Genomic DNA, 22,147 nt, shown 5'->3' with positions numbered 1-22,147 from the left:
GAAGACAGACACTGTTTTTGTTTTATCCAGCTGTATTTACTAGTGCAACTTGTAACATTCCAGTAAAAGATAGAACACCAACATGTCAGGAAAAATAAAAACAAATTCAAAAACCAAATCACTGAGTTGGAAAAAGGATCACCCCCCTTATGTCAGTATATGTTTGAGCCACCTTTTGCTTTATAATATATATATTGTGCTGTATTTACACTTACCATAAGGGGAGTGATTAGTGCAAGCAGCATTATTTTCTTTGTTATACATAGTAGCTCGCAGATTATTTATTAAACCTTTTGCTTTAATTCCAGCCTTTAGTCTGTTGGGATTTGTCTCTACTAACTTTGTACATCTAGACTTTGCAATATTTGCTCGCTCTTCTTTGCAGAACTGCTCAAGTTCAGTTAAATTTTTTGGTGACTGTGGACTGCAGTCTTCAAGTCATTCCACAGATGTTCAATGGGGTTTAAGTCTGGGCTCTGACTAGGCCATGCAAGGACATTCACCTTTTTCTCCTTCAACCACTGTGTGTTCATTGTTGCTGTGTGCTTTGGGTCATTGTCATGTTGGAAGGTCAACCTTCTTCCCATCGACAACCTTCTGGCAGAGGGCAGCAGATTTTCCTCAATAATTTGATGGTATTTTGCCCCATCCATTTTGCTTCTATCCTGACAGAGTCTTCTGCAGAGAAACACCTCCATAACAGGGTATTACCACCCCCCATAACAAAATATTGCCACCCCCATGCTTTACTGTAGGAATGGTGTTATTTGGATGGTGAGCTGTTTTGGATTTCCGCCAGGCATATCATTTGGTGTTGAGGCCAAATCATTCCATTTTAGTCTCATCTGACCATATCACCTTTTTCCATGTGGCCTCAGAATCTTCAAGGTGTGTTTAAGGTGGTCAGATGAGACTAAAATGGAATGATTTGGCCTCAACAGCAAATTATATGTCTGGAGGAAATCCAAAACAGCTCACCATTCAAATTACACCATTCCTACAGTAAAGCATGGAGGGAGTATTATCCTGTTATGGACGGTGGTAATATCCTAGTGTAGGGGGTGGTAATATCCTGGAATGGGGGATGAAAATATCCTGGTATGGGGGGTGGTAATATCCTGGTTTAGGGGGAGGTAATATCCTGTTATGGGGGTGTTTCTCTTAGGCAGAGACTTCTACATAAGTTTTACTTGTTCATCTGCAGTCTTCTCTTCCCTACACACCTTGAGAAGGACAGAAAAATGCTAAAGCAGTTTTTTTTTTTTTTTTTTAGGTGGGGGGAACTGTGGGGGAAAACCATAATGTGCTAGTAGACATCGCATACTAGCACACTATGTTAAACTTACCTGAATACGACGCCTTCCCACGCCAACATGTCAGCGATGCAGGCACCTCCATCTTCACCAGTCTTGCTTCCAGACTCCGGCTTTGTGGCTGTCCAGAGCAGCGGTGACATCACTCCCGAGCATGCGTGCGGCAGCCGCCGTTCATGGCATAGGGCTCTTATGGAACGGCACGGGCGGCCTTCAGAGCGCATGCGCCAGTGATGTCACTGGCTGCATGCAATGTAAATATCTCCTAAACGGTGCCCGTTTAGGAGATATTTACAATACCTATAGGTAAGCCTTATAGGGTTACCCATAGGTAAAAGCAAGAGAAGGAAGTTTACTTCCTCTTTAATCTGTCAGGAGCAGAGAGGAGGGGGTGGAGAGGCTGCAGTAACACTGTGAGAGCTGATTGGAGGAAAGGCACACACCCCTCTCCACACAGCAGAGAGGGTGGAGAGGCTGCAGCAACAGTGTGTGAGAGCTGATTGGAGGAAAGGCACACACCCCCCCTCCACACAGCAGAGAGGGTGGAGTGGCTGCAGTAACACTGTGTGAGAGCTGATTGGAGGAAAGGCACACACCCCCCTCCACACAGCAGAGAGGGTGGAGAGGCTGCAGTAACACTGTGTGAGAGCTGATTGGAGGAAAGGCACACACCCCCCTCCACACAGCAGAGAGGGTGGAGAGGCTGCAGTAACACTGTGTGAGAGCTGATTGGAGGAAAGGCACACACCCCCTCCACACAGCAGAGAGGGTGGAGAGGCTGCAGTAACACTGTGTGAGAGCTGATTGGAGGAAAGGCACACACCCCCCTCCACACAGCAGAGAGGGTGGAGAGGCTGCAGTAACACTGTGTGAGAGCTGATTGGAGGAAAGGCACACACCCCCCTCCACACAGCAGAGAGGGTGGAGAGGCTGCAGCAACAGTGTGTGAGAGCTGATTGGAGGAAAGGCACACACCCCCCTCCACACAGCAGAGAGGGTGGAGAGGCTGCAGTAACAGTGTGTGAGAGCTGATTGGAGGAAAGGCACCACCCCCTCCACACAGCAGAAGAACTGTGTTGTGAATATACCAGCTCAGTTCTGAGCTCTCCCCCCCTCCCTCCGGACACAAATTGATCTCATGTGTCGGAAAACTTCTCAGAAGTGACTCCTGCTGATAACAGAGGAACCACACTTCAAACTTTGGAGAGAGGCAAGTAAATGCTACAGATTTATGTGCTTTCCCCAGATTCCATGAACAACCACTTTAAGTTAGGTAGGTTGCAGGACAGTCATCTACAATCTGTGGGCCCCTGATGACTGATCTGAAAGAGTTGAAGGTTTTAGGAAGAGGAATACATACGATAACGCGTATTCACATGTCATGTGAATTAGATGTGTTTTGAACCGCATCTGATTCGCATTACATGTGAACCGCACTGGATTTCTATGTAGCCGGTTCACATGCCGGGGGCGGCCACAGTCCATTTTTAAAAGGAGTCCTGTGTGTTTTTTTAGTCTGGTTCAGGTGTGATTTAAAGTAAAAATTTTTGCCTAAACCAGTGAACAAAACCGCACCGGACTCCTTTTAAAAATTGCACTGAAGCCGCGACCGGACTTTTGTGAACCGAGCAAAGACATTTTTCAGTGTGTCAAAGAGTGGTGAAAAACAGCCAGCCAACGACTTGTCAACATAAAGTGAGTGCCCTGCAGGCCTCTGCACACAGAATCACATATTGAATGAACCTGTCAGTGTTTATAAAGGTAAAAATGCATTTTCTATATCTTCTCAGGACGCTGCGGAAGAATCCTGCGCTCTCATCTGCCAAGTTTTCCAAATCATCTACGGAGACCAGAGCATAGAATGTGTAGACCGAGCTGGATACCACTATACATCACCGCCAGAAAGACCTTGGCTGTCACGCTGTAAGATTGTGTGTGTAAAAGTGTGGGGGTGGGGGGGGGCTGTTTTTATGATTTGCTGTATACCGTATGTAAAAAATGTAAACCACACAATATCCTCTACCCCAATATTAGTGCACAAGTGCAAAAATTATTATTAACCGCCGCACGACTATTTACGTCGGCAGTCAGCCCCTCACAGGCAAAGCGACTTAGGGCTACGTCGCTAGCCTGTGAAGCTCTAGGGAGCAAGCGCGCGCTGCCGGAGGCGCGCTCCCGCGCGGTCACAGACCTCCCCCCCCGCGCGTGTGCCCGGCGGACTCGAAGTGCGGGACTGCTAGCGGGGGCGCGTGCACCCATTGGCCACAGGGGGAGCCAATCACTGGGACTGGTGGCTATGATCGCTCCCTGTGGAGACAGAACAGTGGTCTGCTGTTGTAAACACGGCAGACCGCTGTTCTGTCAGTAATGGACACAGGGATCCTGTGATCCTCTTATTTTGGAACACAGGTCTCTGTGTTCATGCAGCACGCCCACATTTAGAAAGCATCCCCTAGGCTCACATTTAACCCTTTGATCGCCCCTGGTGTTAACCCCTTCCCTGCCAATGTCATTATTACAGTAACAGTGCATATTTTTATCACTGATAACTGTAGTAATGTCACTGGTCCCCCCCAAAATAGGTGTTATATAGCAGAATGTGAAATATATATATATATATATATATATATGTGTGTATATATATATATATACGTTTTTTTTTTTTTTTCAGAATCGTTGCTCTTTATTTGTTTATAACGCAAAAAATAAAAATCGCCCAGGTGATCAAATAACCAACAAAAGAAAGCTCTATTTGTGGGAAAAAAGGACATCATTTTTATTTAGGTACAGCGTCGCACGACCGTGCAATTGTCAGTTAAAGTAACGCAGTGCAGAATTGCAAAAAATGGCCTGGTCATTAAGGGGGGGAAATCTTTTCCGGTCCAGAAGTGCTTAAAGGGTCGGTTATATCTATGGACTATATACAGAATATGTATCTACTCTTTGTCATATAAAATGATTGCCTCTGCATTAAATTAATATTCGTTTTAGTAATAACTTCAGACTTTAATGTGTGAGGGGGGGGGGGGGGTGCAGACAGGCACGGAGCCCACTCACACTCCTGTAGCAGATGATGCAAATCTGAAAAGAAGGGTCGCACACCGCTGGTATCATCCACAAGAAACTTAACGGAGACTGAACGTGGGTCTGCCATGGTGTTCTGTCTGAACAGTGTCCAATAAAGTTTCTTGTGGATGACACCAGCGGTGTGCGACCCTTCTTTTCAACTGGAATAGAATTGTATTATTCTTATATTATAGGCTGATGTCCAGAGCACCCCCCCCCACCATTAGAAGTAAGTCAAGAGACCTCCACTCTCTCTTATATTACAGTGCACACTCCCTTGCCTTGTGCTGCCGTTGAGAAGCTGGGGGCGGGGCTGGGAAGCAAAAAGTGCAGGGTCTGGAGGAGGACCTGACGTCAGATCCTGGAGCTCGCTAAACACTGAGACGAGGGGAGGTGGAGACAAGGTGGTGCTGCTGCTGCACAGAGAGCAGGAGTTGTGCCCTCCATTCTGCTGCCAACTGCTGAGACAGAGGGGAAGAGATGGAGCGCAGCATCTGCACGGAAAAGCGCAGGATCTGGCTGAGGAGTTCTGTCCTCCTCTCCACTACCGACTGCTGAGACAGGGAGGGGAAGAGACGGAGCAAAGCGGAAGTGCAGGATCTGACTGAGGAGTTCTGTCCTCCTCTCTACTACCGACTGCTGAGACAGGGAGGGGAAGAAATGGAGCGAAGCATCAGCACGGAGAAGCTCAGGATCTGGCTGAGGAGTTCTGTCCTCCTCTCTACTACCGACTGCTGAAACAGGGAGGGGAAGAGATGGAGCGAAGCATCTGCACGGAGAAGCTCAGGATCTGGCTGAGGAGTTCTGTCCTCCTCTCTACTACCGACTGCTGAAACAGGGAGGGGAAGAGATGGAGCGAAGCATCTGCACGGAGAAGCTCAGGATCTGGCTGAGAAGTTCTGTCCTCCTCTCTACTACCGACTGCTGAGACAAGGTAGAAGCAGAGACGAGGAGCGTACCGCAGTTGCAGCAGAGGTGCAAAGGACCACAGGAAATGGCCTGGTGGGCTGGATTCAGCCCATGGGCCTTGTGTTTGACACATGTGATATAGAGTATTCAGGATATATTCTAGGCTTTACACCTATGTTTTTATATTCATTTGCTTTCACACTCTACTTTATTTCAGGTGACAGCTCACACACAGATGGGACGTTCTCCTATGATGCAGACTACAGCTGCTGCAGCTCTTTGTAAGATCACTTCCGGTTATGACATACAGAATCGTCTCTATTTTTGATATACTTGTCACTGTTAGGGAGCTGGGTATGGAGGCCAGGGAAGAAGAGCTTCCCCAGCTTTCTTACAAGGGTGATAATATTGCATTTGTAAGCATTGTTAATTTTCTGTCCTATCATCTGTATATGCCAGTGCAGGCTCTTGAAGTACTGACTTACTATTTCTGGTATGGGGGAACTGTGCTTAAGGTGGAATGCTGTTGGTAGTCAGCTGTAGACAGTAGAACGGTGAGGGTTTGCAGCCACCATAATTCAAGGCCCCTCTAATAGTTGAACTATGATGACTGGGTCAATCATTCGTGTTTCATGCCGGGTAATAATTACCTCTCTGTTAGGCTGAAGAAGCCATTGGGATGAGTGGTTGTTATTGTGAGATGGGCAACTCCCCATCTGCCAGATGATCTAGAAATTTGTGTTAAGAATTTTTTTTTATCCTTCAGGCTCCATTCACATTAGCACGTCTCCAAAGTCGCACGATTTCCAGTGCGACTTTGATGCGGGTTTTGGTGCAATTTTGATCCGGCTTTACGTTCTGTGGATTAAAGTCACATCAAAAGTCGTACTAAAATACTGCAAGCACCTTTTCAAAGTTGCTGCGACTTGAACAGGTGCCATTGAAAAGAATAGGGTGAGATTTGTCATGTGACTTTGATGACCAAAGCCGCATGACAAATCGCACAAGTGTGAATGGAGCCTTAATGTTACGTTGGTATATAGGAAGATCTGGGAGGGAGCTGGACCAAGTGCAACTTGTAATGGAAACCTGAGTGTGACTGGGAGTGAGAGCAACCCATATTTTAGGCACTTTAATAATAATAATATAAGCAAAAGCCCTTGTTTATTTATTTATAAATTAGTCTATTTAAAAGATAACACTACTTAAAGGGAAACTCCAGTCAAAAATGACATTTATTAATATTAATAGTATGTTTAATATCTTTATCTTTTGACATTATTCATTTTCTGGCTAGCTGCTTGTGTAGCTTAGAAAGTCTTATCTAAGCTGGACAATCCGCTTCCTCCTGTTCTTCACCAACAACGCTATTTCCTGTTATCTGAATTTGGTAAGCTGTCTTTCACTTCCTGATAAGGCTTTCATAGACAGGCATGCTTAGACCTGCCCAGCCCCACCCCCATCCCTCCTATCCTTCACAATGATCTCCTCCTGTCTTCATAGCCTCATTGAGGAGACCGGCACAATGTATGAAAGAAATAAGGTGAAAAGTGACATTTCTGAAAGTTTAGAAGGATACAGATCCATTTCTATTGCTCATTACATGTGAGTAATGAGTTTTAGGCTCCGTTTCCAATAGTGTGACTTGTCATGCAACTTTGGACACAGTCGCTTGACAAGTCACAGCCCATTGATTTCAATGGCATCTGTTCCCATCTATGCGACTTTGAAAATCAGTGACTGCACTACTTTGAAAAGGTGCCTGTACTACTTTGATGCGACTTTGATCCAGAGAGTGTAAAGTTGGATCAAAGCTGCACTTAAAGTCGCACTCTATACTGTATATGTGCCCCTCCACCCAGCACAGCTATACTGTATATGTGCCCCTCTACCCAGCACAGCTATACTGTATATGTGTACCTCCCCCAGCACAGCTATACTGTATATGTGCCCCTTCACCCAGCACAGCTATACTGTATATGTGCCCCTTCACCCAGCACAGCTATACTGTATATGTGTACCTCCCCCAGCACAGCTATACTGTATATGTGCCCCTTGACCCAGCACAGCTATACTGTATATGTGCCCCTTCACCCAGCACAGCTATACTGTATATGTGTACCTCCCCCAGCACAGCTATACTGTATATGTGTACCTCCCCCAGCACAGCTATACTGTATATGTACCTCCCCCAGCACAGCTATACGGTATATATGTACCTCCCCCAGCACAGCTATACTGTATATGTGTACCTACCCCAGCACAGCTATACTGTATATGTGCCCCTCCACCCAGCACAGCTATACTGTATATGTGCCCCTCCACCCAGCACAGCTATACTGTATATGTGCCCCTTCACCCAGCACAGCTATACTGTATATGTGCCCCTTCACCCAGCACAGCTATACTGTATATGTGAATAAAATGTGCGTAAAGGCTGGTACAGGCGCTACCTATAAATATGACTCAAAATCCCAGAGTCATCATATAGAGTGATATATAGTGCCTATAATTAATAGTGAAAGAGGTAGGTATATCTCACGGTGCCACCCAACTGATACTCAGTATATGCGGGTGTGATGTTGTGAGTCAATGAAAGTGCAATGATCAATAATAAAAAGTGCTCAAATGATTTTAATAAAGAAGTTAAGGTAAGTGTACATAAACACAAAACAAAAACCAAAGGGCAATTCCCAAAAGGGTTATAAATATTTCCTCCAAGATAGTGTGTGAAAAATAAATCACTTTGTGGTGATAAAATGGTGCGCTTCTTTTATCACAAACTCAAATAAGTGTCAGAAAATGTCATCAAGGAACAAATCCATAATTTATAAACAAAAAGTGAAGGAGTGAAAAAACAAAAAGGAAGAAAAAGACGTGTGTACATCCGTGTTCACCACTAGATGGCACACTTGCAATACGACCTGTATATGGGCAGACAGGTTGATACAGCTCTGGGGTTTTTCTCCACTTCTGCTGGGCTAAGGAGATGCAATCCTGGTGATCTATATGCTCCAACAGAGATATAACCCCATAATTTGTAAAAATCCAAGGCAGTAGTACAGAAGAAAAGTGAGAAAAACCCCAGAGCTGTATCAACCTGTCTGCCCATATACAGGTCGTATTGCAAGTGTGCCATCTAGTGGTGAACACGGATGTATAAAGCATTATAGCTGCCTAGTCCCGGACACTACATTAGCAAAGCCCTATGCCATCCCTCACATAATACCACATAGGGGACATACAATAGTGTAATGTATATAAGGGAAGTGGGATCCGTAGAAGAATGGTTTAAAGAGCAGAGACAACCCCCCCCCCCCCCCCCATCCTTAGCTCAGCTTTGATACTTTCCCCTTATGTCTATATACAAGTATTTGGAGTGAACGTTGCGCCTGCTCAGGTAGTGAGAACAAATCTGTCTGCATGGTAAAGGTAATCCATTCTTTTTACAAAGCCTGGCACTAGTGCTGTGATTAGTACTTAATAATGTAGAAGCACACTCAGCCTTTATGTAAGAGGAACTCATTTATTCTGACAATTACAAATCTCTTCTCCTTCCTCTCAGTAATGGCTCTCACGACACATTTGAAGCACATTACAGCGGTGAGTCGTCTCCTTCGTTCGCAATGTCTGAGCAGAGTTTGGCATCAGGCGCCAGTGATGGAGATCAGAGCGGAGTGCCCCTGGAGCAGCTGCAGGATTACATGACCACTGTGAGAAAACAATCCTTTATATTTTAAGTACAGGGGGGAAGGGGAAGAGTCTAGCCTGGGGGGTCGGCAATCTGTCCATCGTGATCCACCTGTCGATCACAGCTATCTGACAGGTGGATCGCGACCTGACATGCTGCCAGCTTCTGATCTAGCTTGCCAACTGTCACATCAGAGCTACAATACCAGCCAAGCCAAGCTAAGAGTGGTTCTGTCCATTGCTGTAAAGTAATTTCTTAACTTTTATCTTTCTAGTTGAGAAACAAGTTGGCCCCTGTGGAGATCTATCGCTTTGCGTGTCTCCTGCGCGAATATCGCCTTGGGATGGATGTGAAGGACTACTGCCGGGAGCTGCTGCATCTGTACGGAGAAAACAGAAAATTTCTTCTGCTTGGTATGAATCACAGCTGTAATATCGAACTAGCGATGCCTTTGCTGTTCTGGGACCTGGCAGCAAAGGGTTTTAAAATGTTGCTGCCTGACAAGACAACAAGATTTATAGACAAATTGGAATATCTAAGGCAGGGGTCTTCAAACTACGGCCCTCCTGTTGTTCAGGAACTACAATTCCCCCCATCATCCCATTCATGTATGTGAATGTCAGAGTTTTACAAAGCCTCATGGGATGTGTAGTTCCGCAACAGCTGGGGGGTCGTAGTTTGAGGATCCCTGATCTAAGATAACACAATAAGATTTTGATTTGTATGTTTTGTTTTTTTTTTCACTGGAGTTCTGCTTTAACCACATAAGGACCAGAAGGTTGTACCCCCTTAACCACTTAAGCCCCGGAAGATTTTACCCCCTTCCTGACCAGGGCCTATTTTGCGATTCGGCAGGGTGTGACTTTAACGGACAATTGCGCGGTCGTGCAACACTGTACCTAAACAAATTTGACATCCTTTTTTTCCCACAAACAGAGCTTTCTTTTGGTGGTATTTGATCACCTGTGCGATTTTTACTTTTTGCGCTATAAACAAAAAAGAGCGTCAATTTTTCAAAAATAAAATTTTTCACATTTTTTATATGAAATTCCCCCCAAAAAAATGTAAAAATCTAAATTTTTTAACATTTTAGGCCAATTTGTTTTATGCTACATATGTTTGGTAAAAAATATCGCAAAAAGCGTATTTTGATTGGTTTGCACAAAAGTTATTGCGTTTACTAACTAAGGGAAAGATTTTTGTCATTTTTGTTGTTTTTTTTTTTAACAAGTAATGGCAGCGATCTGCGATTTTTTTTTTTGCGGGACTGCGACTTTGCGGCGGATAGATCGAACCCTTGATTGACATTTTTGACACTTTTGGGGTTACCAGTAACATTACTGCAGTAATCAGTGCTATACATATGCACTGTTACTGTAAAAATGACACTGGCAGGGAAGGGGTTAATTTTATTGGAGAAGGAGGGGTTAAGTGTGTCCCTAGGGGCGTGTTTCTAACTGTGATTGGCTGTGGCTACTAGTGTAAGAACAGAGATCAACGGTCCTACATAGTAGAACCGTATGATCTCCATTCTTACACAGGGAAGAATGACAGGCGGCTTTGTTTACATTAGCCGCCTGCCTTTCTTCCGGTGTAACGGAAGATCGCGAGTGCCCGGCGGACATCGGGTCCGCCAGGCACACGCGCCGCGCGGGGGGTCCGTGACCGCACGGGAGCGGGAGCGCGCCTCCGGCGGCGTGCGCTCGCTCCCTAGAGCCTCACAGGCTAGCGACGTAGACCTACGTCGCTTTGCCTGTGAGGGGCTGACTGCCGACGTAAATAGTCATGCAGCGGTCGGCAAGCGGTTAATGACCAGGCCATTTTTTGCGATATGGCACTGCGTTACTTTAACTGAAAATTGTGCGGTCGTGCGACGCTGTACCTAAAAAAAAAATGTCCTTTTTTTCCCCACAAACAGAGTTTTCTTTTGGTGGTATTTGATCACCTCTGCAGTTTTTATTTTTTTGCGCTATAAACAAAAAAGAGTGACAATTCTGAAAAAAAGAAATAAATAAATATATATATATATATATATATATATTTTTTTTTTTTTTTTTTTTTTTACTTTTTGCTATAAAACATTCCCAATAAAAAAAATAGTTTTCATCAATTTAGGCCAATTTGTATTCTGCCACATATTTTTGGTTAAAAAAAAACCCAATAAGCGTATATTGATTGGTTTGCGAAAATTATCGCATCTACAAACCAGGGGATAGATTTGTCATTTTCAGTTATTTTATTTATTTTTTAATAGTAATGGCAGTGATCAGCGGTTTTTAGCGGGACTGCAACATTGTGGCGGACAGATCAGACACCTAACTGACATTTTTGAGGGGACCGGTGACATTACTACAGTAATCAGTGCTAAAACTATGCACTTTTACTGTACTAATGACACTGGCAGGGAAGGGTTTAACTCAGGGGCGAGCAAAGGGTTAAGTGTATCCCTAGGGAGTTCTTTCTAACTGTATGGGGGATCGATTTACTGAATGAACACAGGATCCCTGTGTTCATCTCTGATAGAACTGCAGTCTGCCTTGATTACCGCCGTTCTGTCTCCATGGGGAGCGATCGGGGGTGGCTGGCAGACATTCACGCCAGACCCGCTGATTGGCTTCCTCTCTGGCCAATCGGTGCGTGTGCGCGCCTTTGATGGCGCGTGCGCGCCCCCTACAATTTATTACACAAAGCCATTTTCAGGTACGTTGTTTCGTGTAATAGAGCCGACCTGCCACTGAAAACCTACAGCGGTTGGTCAGCAAGTGGTTAAAATGAGCCTGCGAGAAAAGAAATACGCAGTTGAGGATTGCATGTTCCTGGGATTATAATGAACAAGAAACCTGATTATGGTCTTGGAGCCTGAACCAGTTAAAACTAGGGATCGACCGATTATCGGCAAAGCCGATATATCCAGGGCCGAAATGCACTTTCCCCGATATATGGGAATCGGCCCCTGAGGCTACCGATATTGCCGATATTTCAGGAAAGTGCTGTACCGGAGTGATCCTGCAGCTAGAGGCATCACCCCGGTACCGGCATCCATAGCCGACGGTCAGCTGTCTTGTAATGACAACCGATGTGGCTGAGAAGCCATCCCACCGGGAGACCCGGGCATCCTACCTGCACAGCCGCCGAAGAGAAAACCCGATCAAAGCCGCATTCGGCTCTGATTGGGTCTCCATGTAAAAAACCCGGAAGGGATGTGATGACATCACTTCCGGGTACTGGCCCCAGATTCAAAAAAAATGACAGCGTTCAAAACAGCCAAACTTGGCTGTTTTGAATGCTTTTAAGTGCAAAAATGTCAAGTGTAAAAATAAAAATTTTTAAATGTACAAAAATATCAGCCGATACTGATATTCAATGGCCAAAATATCAGTATCGGCAACGAAAATCCAATATAGGTCAATCACTAGTTAAAACAAGTCAGCACTCTGACAGTGGCAAAACGTAGTGATTAAGGCCCTATTGGCACGGGTGATCCAATCAGGATGTCAGCTATTCAGGCAGACCCAATTGGATGGTCCATGCATCCCTATGGACTGGCAGGTGTAACCAGACTTGTGCCTGTTTACACCTAAAATGGGTAAGTAAACAATATTGTGTGTGTGGGGGTAGAATGTTATTTAATAATTAACCTTTAAGGGGGCACCATCCTTATAAGGAGAATTATACGAGTAGAGTAAAGGTAGGTTTGGGGCTTTACATGTACCTCCCAGGCTTTAATAATCACCTGAAAGTGATAAAATCATTTTCACATATCTTTATTTAAAGTATTATACAAACTCTTCAAAAGCCCTTAAGAAAGGAGGTGTATTCTTTTAAAAATAAGATAAACTGGTTTTCCAGATAGCTGCTCTCTTGAGCTCAATATCCAACACGTTTCTTGGGCTGACCCACTTCATCAGGGCCACAGATCCCGTTATGTACTGTAACAATACATAATAAAGAATTTAGAACAAACAGTATTTACCATTTAAAATAAACCATGTTTACATAATATTTTATTTACATAAATTACCTACAAGTAGTTTATAAATTTTGTCCGCTGCTACAGTTCACAAACAAGGGTGAACAAAGTCTGTTTACACCTGCCTACCTCCAATCTGATGTGGTCTATTAAAAAAAAATGGAAGGGGATCTGTCCAATTCCATCTAGGCAGATAGGAGGGAAGTCGCTTGTAAATGGACAGCCGGTCCGTTTACACCTGGCTGCCCATAGAGCTGAGCAGGCTCTGTCTGCATAAAATGAGGGGACCTGTCATCTATGGACGTCCGCATGAGGGGGCAAGTGCCCCCCCCCCCCCCCCCCGGAATCTCAACTCTCCCTTTAAAGTGGTTGCTAAGCCACTTTATACTATCCTGTCTGGTCTGTTTAATAATCCTGTGTGCCTGTGTGTCTGTGTATGTGTTTTAAAAAAAATAAGCCGTTCTTTACCAGTTTTCAGAGGGCTGATTGCCGCTCACGCGACCCGCCAGCTCTCTCCTCTCCCTGTCTGACAGCTGCCTGCAGTGGGCGGGACTGGGGATTCCCCGTTGACGTTAGTCAGGAGGGGAGGAGGAGAGGCCGAGAGGAGGAGAGAGGTGGTGCTCTGAAAACTGGTGAAGAGCGGCTTATTTTTTCCCTTTAAATATAAATATTCGCGAGTCGCAGCTTACGCGGTTACTGACATCAGCAGCCACGTGGACCACTGTCCGCAGCCCCAGTGCTATCATTCCAGGAGAGGGGAGCCCAGGGAAAGGAAATTAAGGAGATCTGTGGCCCCGTGCACAGAGGCACGGCATGTGACGTCACAGCACGTACTGACCTCACATGCATGCATGTGCCGCCTGCACGAACCCAACACAGAGAGGGTCAGCTTTGCTTTTGCATTTGCATCAGGTTTCTCAAACCTTTGAATGCCTGATTTATGTGATAATGACTAAGCCCCTCCCCTTCATGACATTGTTGAAAAGGGGTGGAACATGGCTGACCTTAAAATGATGCCCCCCCTGGAAAAAGTTCTGTGGATGTCCAAAAGAGTTACCAGGGCAAGGAAAAATTTGCAGATGCAAGAAGGAAGGAATTGTCCAAAAATACGAAGAGTGACCACTTGACTGTTCTGAATGCATTCTTGGGTTGGGAGGAATCAAAGCGATATGGACTACAAGCAGAGAAGGACTACTGCTGGGATAACTTCCTGTCTTCTAATTCACTCAAGATGCTAACTGACATGAAAGGGCAGTTTGCTGAGCACCTGCTTGGAGCAGGCTTTGTCAGCAGCAGTAATCCAAAGCATTCTAAAGCTAATATCAATTCAGATAATGAAAAGCTCATCAAGGCGGTTATCTGTGCTGGGTCGTATCCAAAAGTGGCTAAGATTCGCCCCGCCTTCGGTAAAAAAAGACAAATGGTAAAAGTTTACACAAAACCAGATGGTAAGGTCTGCATTCATCCCAAATCCGTCAACGTGGTAGAGAGACAGAGTTTCAATACTCCTGGCTGGTCTACCACCTGAAGATGAAAACCAGTAGTATTCACCTGTATGACTGCACAGAGGTCTCTCCATATTCACTACTTTTCTTTGGAGGAGATATTTCCATCCAGAAGGACCAAGGGCAGGACAATATTGCTGTCGATGAATGGATTGTTTTTCAGTCGCCTGCTTGGATTGCAAACCTGGTCAAGGATTTGAAGACCGAGCTCGATTCCCTTTTGCAAGAGAAGTTAGAAAATCCTCAGCCTGTAGACTGGAGTGAAACAGAATCAAGAGACTGTGCTTTTCTCACAGCTATTATTGATCTAATTACTACCCAAGAGAATGGGGAGGCCAAGAATTTTGCCCCTGGAGCAGAAGAAACCCTGGTCTTGTGCAGCTAACTTTCAGTTCTATCAAGCAAACAACTAATTTTTATTTTTTTTGCTGTTAAACAGTAGTTAATTTATCTGCCACTAGAGGGACCTTCAAGCGATTGCACTGATGCAGAAGAACTGTGAGAAATGTAGTTTGTACATTGAGGTGCTGGTCCATTAATGGGTCTGTAAATGGCTTTCCATGTTTTTATACATGGCTATAAAATGGCATTACTGTGCTTAACAGTATATTTGCCTGTAATTTAAACACCTGCAAGAATATATTCAGATGTTGAATAAAAGCAGTTAATGGATTCCTTTCAGCCCCAAAAAGTTAATGTTTTGTTTAATGTCTGTACTGTAGCTGTATTCCTTATCAAAGAACTGGTCTGTAGGTCTTGATTTCTCACATTTGTTCAGCAAGTTCAATATACAGTCATTGGTTTATTTATGCTCATATCAAATGGTATTGCCTCATATGTTATGCTGTGAGGAAGGACAAAACTGTGTGTACAGAAACACATTTTTTCCAATAATTCCAAGCATGTCCTGCTAATGTATTGTTTTCTCTAATAAAAAATTCACCTTTTCTAAAAAAAAAAAAAAATATATATATATACTTTTAGTTAAGGTATATAAGTAAAAAAACGCTGCCGCGCCCTTCGCGTGCTGCTGCGCCCCCCCAGCACTAATTTATTACAATTAGTGGATGATCCTAATTGGCAGCCTCTGCCTACAGTTAGTTGACCATGCCCGCGACTCAACTTCTTTCCTCCCCAGCAAAAAAAAAAAAAATTGTCAGGGGGCAGTAGGCCGCATTGCCTGCTGTTCCGGGCCACATGCGGCCCCCGTACCGCAGGTTGGACATGCCTGCCTTAAAGGATAAGTTCACTTTTTAACCACTTCAGTATTGAGCACTTTGACCCCCTTCCTGCCCAGACCAATTTTCAGCTTTCAGTGTTCTCACGCTTTAAATGACAATTACTCGGTCATGAAACACTGCACCCATACCACATGTGTGAAACTGGCCACATACAGGGAGGCCCAACAACCAAGTAGCACCTTCAGGCGTTCTAGGAGCATAAATAACACATATAATGTTAATTTTTATCATTTTTTTCACACAAATCGAACTTTCTTTTAGTGGTTTTTAAACACCACTGGGTTTTTTATTTTTTGTGATCTAAGTGAAAAAAGAGTGAACATTTTGAAAAAAAAACTTTTTTTTTTTTCGTTTCTGTTATGAAATTTTGCAATTAAGTCATTTTGGTTCATAAATTTGGGCCAACATTTATACTACTACATATCCTTGGTAAAAAGAACCCAAATCAGTGTATATTATTTAGTCTAAGTAGAGTAAATCTATGGTGCCAATCATTGAAAATTGATCACACTTGATGTACTGATGGCCGATCTAATTTCTTGAGGCCCTGAAATGTAAGGACAGTACAAATACCCCCCAAATTACCCATTTCTGGAAATTAGACAGTACAAGGTATTCAGTAAGAGGCATGGTGAGTTTTTTGAAGTTGTCAATTTTTCCCAAAATTAGGACATTCGTTTATTTATTTATTTTTTACACAAAATTGTCATATTAACAAGTTATTTCTCACATGCTGTATAGGCATACTTGCAATTATACCCCAAAACACATTCTTTTACTCCTCCTGAGTATGGCGATACCAAATTTGTGAAACTGGCCACATACAGAGGCCCAACATCCAAGTAGCACCTTCAGGCGTTCTAGAAACATAAATAACACATTTCATTTCCTGACGACCTATCACATTTTTGAGGGCTATGGAGCACCAGGACAATGTAAACGCCCACAAAATGACCCAATTTTGGAAAGCAAACACCCAAACACATAATCTATGAATTATAATGAGTCTTTTGAACATGTCATTTTGTTTTCCACAAGTTTTTGGAAAATGTGGGAAAAAAATGAAAACCAATTTTTTTTTTTTTTTTACACCAAGTTCTTAATTTATAAGCTATTTCTAACACATAGCATGTACATAGAAAAAATGACACCCCAAAATACTGCCACATACAGAGGCCCAACAAGCAGAGAGCACCATCAGGCATTCTAGGGACATAAATTACACATCTAATTTCCTGACTACCTATCACACCTGTGAAGGCCCTGGAGCACCATGACAAGGGAAACGCCCACAAAATGACCTCCAAGAGACAGGTACTCAGTTACTCTGATGGGCTTGAGACAGTACTTGGGCACTCTAATGGCCTGGAGATAGGTACTCGGGTACTCTGATGGGCTGGAGACAGGTACTCGGGTACTCTGATGTGATGCAGATATATAGTATCTCACAAAAGTGAGTACACCCCTCACATTTGTGTAAATATTTTATTCTATCTTTTCATGTGACAACACTGAAGAAATTACACTTTGCTACAATGTAAAGTAGTGAGTGTACAGCTTGTAAAACAGTGTAAATTTGCTGTCCCCTCAGAATAACTCAACACACAGCCAATAATGTCTAAATCGCTGGCTACTCTGATGGCCTGCTGGCAGGTACTCGGGTACTCTGATGGGCTGCAGATAGGCACTTGGATACTCTGGGCAGAAGATAGGTACTCGGGTACTATGGTATTCTGATAGGCTGATGACAGGTACTCGGGTGCTCTGATGGGCTGGTGATAGGTACTCGGGTACTCTGATGGGCTGGTGATAGGTACTCGGGTGCTCTGATGGGCTGGTGACAGGTACTCGGTTACTCTGATGGGCTGGTGACAGGTACTCGGGTGCTCTGATGGGCTTTTAGACAGGTCCTCTTTATTTTGGGGGCAATCAGGGCACAGTACTGTAACTCGCTGTTTCAATGTTTCCAGATCTCCTCACACTCTGAGAAGAACTCGATAACGGCGAGTTACAGCCCTTTGTTGACATTAGTTACAGCCCTTTGTGACTGGCTGTGATTGGACACAGCCGGTCATGTGATCAGGGATGGGCTGTGTCTGAGAGACACAACTCCCCTATGATCGCCGCACTGCTTGTTGAGAAAGAAGACAACACATGTGACTGGCTGTGATTTAACACAGAGGGACACGCCTCATCCCTGATCCCTACGCTGCGCGGCCCCGGGGGCACGCAGGAGTGGTGAGAACGGGCTGACCTCATACAACATCCACCCCGAGGGATTAGAGGTTCCCGCAGGCGTCCTTTTACAATACCCCAGGCGGGAACAGGTTAAATAAATAAATGCACATTTTTTTGCAGGTAAAAGAAATGTGCATTTACTATTTTTTGTTTTAGGAGCCTGTAAAGCATTGCACCTGCAATCAGCTGGTGCCATCAAGGTCTCCTTCAGACTGTCAGTGTGATCTGTCTGCCTTTACATCATACCTAGAGGCAGTTTCACACTGGCAGGAACAATCAATGAACTGCCACAGTGCTCACCAGTGCCGTAGTAGTTCAGATCTTCAAGCTGACAGCCGCAAAGGATGTCAGGGCTTGGAGTTTATTCACACACAGAGCTGTGTGTATGAATGACAAGGCCATGTGGGGGGGAGCGGCACAGTTTTTAAAAAGTGACAGCTAATAAGGGGAACTTCTCTCCGTACTGCTGTCACAGGGAGAGGAGGGAGCGGCGAGCGGCTGCAGCAGTGGGAACTTTATGTGTTCCACCCTAAAAACGGAACATGTTCCCAAAGGCGAACTTAATCTTTAACCACTTGACGATTTATACTGCGGCAGGTCAGCTCTGTCCCACAAAACGAGGTACCTGTACGTAGGACAGCTAGCGGAGGCGAGTCAATCAGTGGGTCGGGCGGACACGATGTCTGCTGGGCTCCCATGATCACTCCCTGTGGAGACAGAATGCCGGTCTGCTGTTGTCAACATGGAAGACCGCTGTTCTGTCAGCAATGAACACAGGAATCCTGTGTTCCTCCTATTTAGGAACGCAGGTCTCTGCGTTCATCCAGAAAGCCCATCCCCCACACAGTTAGAAAGGACGCCCTAGGGACACAACGCCCTAGGGACATAACCCTTTGATCGCCCTTGGTGTTAACCCCTTCCCTGCCAGTGTCATTAGTGAAGGGATTTTTAGCACTGATTACTGTAGTAATGTCACTGGTCCCCCCCAAAAGTGTAAAAAATGCCAGTTAGGTGTCCGATCCGTCCGCCGCAATTTCGCAGTCCCACAAAAAACGCCACCATTACTAGAAAAAAAAAAGAGAGAAATCTTTCCCCTAGTTTGTAGACGTGATAACTTTTGCGCAAACCAATCAATATACATTTATTGGGATTTTTTTTTTTTTCTACCAAAAATATGTGACAGAATACAAATTGGCCTAAAATGATGAAAAAATTTGATTTTTACATTTTTTCTATTGGGAATGTTACATAGCAGAAAGTGAAAAATATTGTTTTTTTTTTTTTTTTTCAGAATTGTCCGCCATACACGTATAGATTTTTGTTTGGAAATTTTCATTTTAAGAAAATTAGTTTGATTTTCTACTAGTGGGGTCAAATCGATGTCTGTTTTCGACTGCAGTAACGGAAAAAATTTGAAGGGGCAGGAAGGAAAATTTTTCTCGGTCAATGAATTTTCAGGAGTGTATGTGGTTATCGTTCAGAAATTACATTAATTTTAAAAAAGAATGTTGAAAGCAACAGACAATTTTAAAATGACATTTGTCCATTCATCGAATGTTCAAAGAATTTTCGTACAAATGTTCTACAAAAAGTCTCGTCCAAAAAAAAGGCTAGCCATACATTTCGTTATATATATATGTGTGCATATAATATATATATATATATATATATATATATTATATTATATAATACAGTATGTATATATATATATATATATATATATATATATATATATATAATATATATAGTTACATAGTAGTTGAGGTTGAATAAAGACAATAGTCCATCCAGTTCAACCTGTGTAGGTGTGTGTGGCTGTAATCATCTCACATAGCCCTGAATGTTCTGATCCTTGAGATGTACGTCTAAGAGTCTTTTGAAAGCCACCATACTTCCCGCAGAAACCACCTCTTGTGGTAGAGAATTCCACCATCTTGTTGCCCTAACAGTAAAGAACCCCCTGTGTTGCCTGAGGTTAAACCGCTTCTCCTCTAATCGCATTGTATGCCCTCGTGTCCTCATGCAATCTTTGTGACTGAATAGCTTTTTTTCTATGCTGAGATCACCATTGAGGTATTTATAAATTTCTATCATGTCCCCTCTCAGTCCTCTCCTCTTCTCCAGGGAGAATAAATTAAGCGATTGCAGACGCTCTTCATAATTAAGGTCCTCCAATCCCCTAATTAGTTTAGTTGCCCTTCTCTGGACTCTCTCCAGCTCCAACACATCCCTCCTGAGGACTGGCGACCAGAACTGGACAGAATACTCCAGATGCGGTCGGACCAGAGTTTTATAAAGTGGAAGGATTATAGTTTTATCTCTGGAATACATCCCTGTCTTTATGCATGCTAATATTCTGCTGGCTTTGGCAGCTGCCGCTTGACATTGCATGCTATTGCCTGGTCTATCCTCTACCAAGACTCCCAGATCTTTCTCCATATTTGATTCACCCCCTAAAGTGTATTGTGCTTTTATGTTTTTAGTCCCCAAGTGCAAAACCTTACACTTCTCCACATTAAACCTCATTTGCCATGTCGTTGCCCACTCTGTTATTTTGCCCAGGTCATCCTGTAGGATATCTGCTTCATGCTGTGCAGTCATTGCCCTGCCCAATTTTGTGTCATCTGCAAAAACTGATAACGAACTACTGATCCCATCCTCAATGCTGTTTATGAATAAATTGAACAAGGTTGGTCCCAGGACTGAGCCTTGGGGGACCCCGCTTACCACCTCAGACCAGTCTGAGTATGCGCTTTTTATTACCACCCTTTGGACACGCCCTTTTAGCCAGTTCCGTATTCAAAAGCGAACCTTGTGGTCGATGCCTGCAGACCTTATTTTATAAATTAAGCGCTTGTGGGGAACTGTATCAAACGCCTTAGTGAAATCCAGGTACACCACATCCACTGGTCTGCCCCTATCTAGCTCACAGCTCATATATATATTTCCTTTAGATTTACCAAATCCATATAAAATAAGGTCAAACCTAAACACTTTCAATTTGTGTGCAGTCAGACGGACCCTAAAGGCCCGTACACACGTACCGATTGTCGGCCGAAAAGATTCGGCCGACGACCGATCGTAGGCTTGTTAGTATGATGCTTCAGACAGCCGACAGCGCACTTTCGGCCGAAAAGAATCTGTCGTGCAAGCATTAAAATTTTTGTATGCCGACACCAGAACGGCCGATTGTTCGCCAGTCAGTACAGAATTCGGCCGACAGACAGCAGATTTGCAAGACTGGGCATGCTTCAGAAAAGACAAAACACAGGGAAAGTTAACCATCACATGACATCACTTCTGCAGTTGGCTGTTGTTGGCCGACAAAATTCGTGTGCAGTCTTTTGCACTTTTCAGCGGACACGACAGCCCGGGGACAAAAGACGGCCGATTGTTCGGCCGACGATCGGTACGTGTGTACGGGACATAACACTACATAGTTTAAGGTAAATCTAAAGAAAATTAAACGAGAAACAAAGTTGTGTAATGTATGGCCAGCCTATGATTTGTGGACTTGCTCGTTTCATTCATCTCCTCCAGGTAAGAGCAGGTATTATAATTATCTCACATTAGTGGTTGTGTCTTCCCAGGCCTCAGACCTTTTATCCCTGACATGGACATCGGCTACTTCGAAGGTTTCCTGGAGAGCATCGGGATAAGGGATGGAGGGATCCTGACAGACAGTTTCGGGAGGATTAAGCGCAGCATGAGCAACACGTCAGCCTCGGCGGTGCGGAATTATGACAGCTGCTCGCCGAGCTCGCCCTCCCACTCCTTCAACCGCATGATCACAGACATCACTCACAATATCGAAGCTTTGGCAAGGGATGATGATGATGACGATGATGATGTCGATGATGATTTCTTGTGATCTCTGTGTCTGGGCAATGTGAGCCATTTCCAGACAAGACAGGAAGTCGTTTTATCAAGTGCCTCCGTTTTTCTGTAGCAGCCAAACACTGAGAAATGGTGGTCAGTTGTGTGTTCTGTAACTTTTATATAAAAAATAAAACGAAAAAAATAAATAAAAGTTTTGTTCTTATAAAAGCGTCTGAGTTTTGTATTGATGGTCACATGACAATCATAGAGTGATGATCTGATGGGTTGTTGGGAGTCAACAGCTCGGTGATTCAGGTCTGCAGTTACAGAACATAAAAGGTATACTCTGATATACCCTGCCCCCCCCCCCTATACTTACCTGTACCCAATCTTGA

At 44.0% G+C, this 22,147-nt stretch overlaps 1 protein-coding gene across 1 annotated transcript in view; it reads left to right on the top strand.

Moving 5' to 3' along the window:
• Window positions 1–21,897, top strand: part of CCM2L (CCM2 like scaffold protein) — a 57,948-nt gene extending 36,051 nt beyond the window's left edge. Inside the window, exons 6-10 of the mRNA XM_082271655.1 lie at window positions 3,104–3,236; window positions 5,506–5,569; window positions 8,854–9,001; window positions 9,254–9,392; window positions 21,524–21,897. Coding sequence (XP_082127781.1) covers window positions 3,104–3,236; window positions 5,506–5,569; window positions 8,854–9,001; window positions 9,254–9,392; window positions 21,524–21,804 — 765 coding nt within the window. The 3' untranslated portion in view covers window positions 21,805–21,897. The remainder of the gene's footprint in view (window positions 1–3,103; window positions 3,237–5,505; window positions 5,570–8,853; window positions 9,002–9,253; window positions 9,393–21,523) is intronic.
• Window positions 21,898–22,147: the final 250 nt, after the last annotated feature.

The sequence above is a fragment of the Pelophylax lessonae genome (assembly GCF_965119305.1).
Source record: "Pelophylax lessonae genome assembly, chromosome: 11".
In the NCBI taxonomy this organism is placed as follows: domain Eukaryota; kingdom Metazoa; phylum Chordata; class Amphibia; order Anura; family Ranidae; genus Pelophylax; species Pelophylax lessonae.
This window is presented reverse-complemented; position numbering and strand designations above follow the sequence as displayed.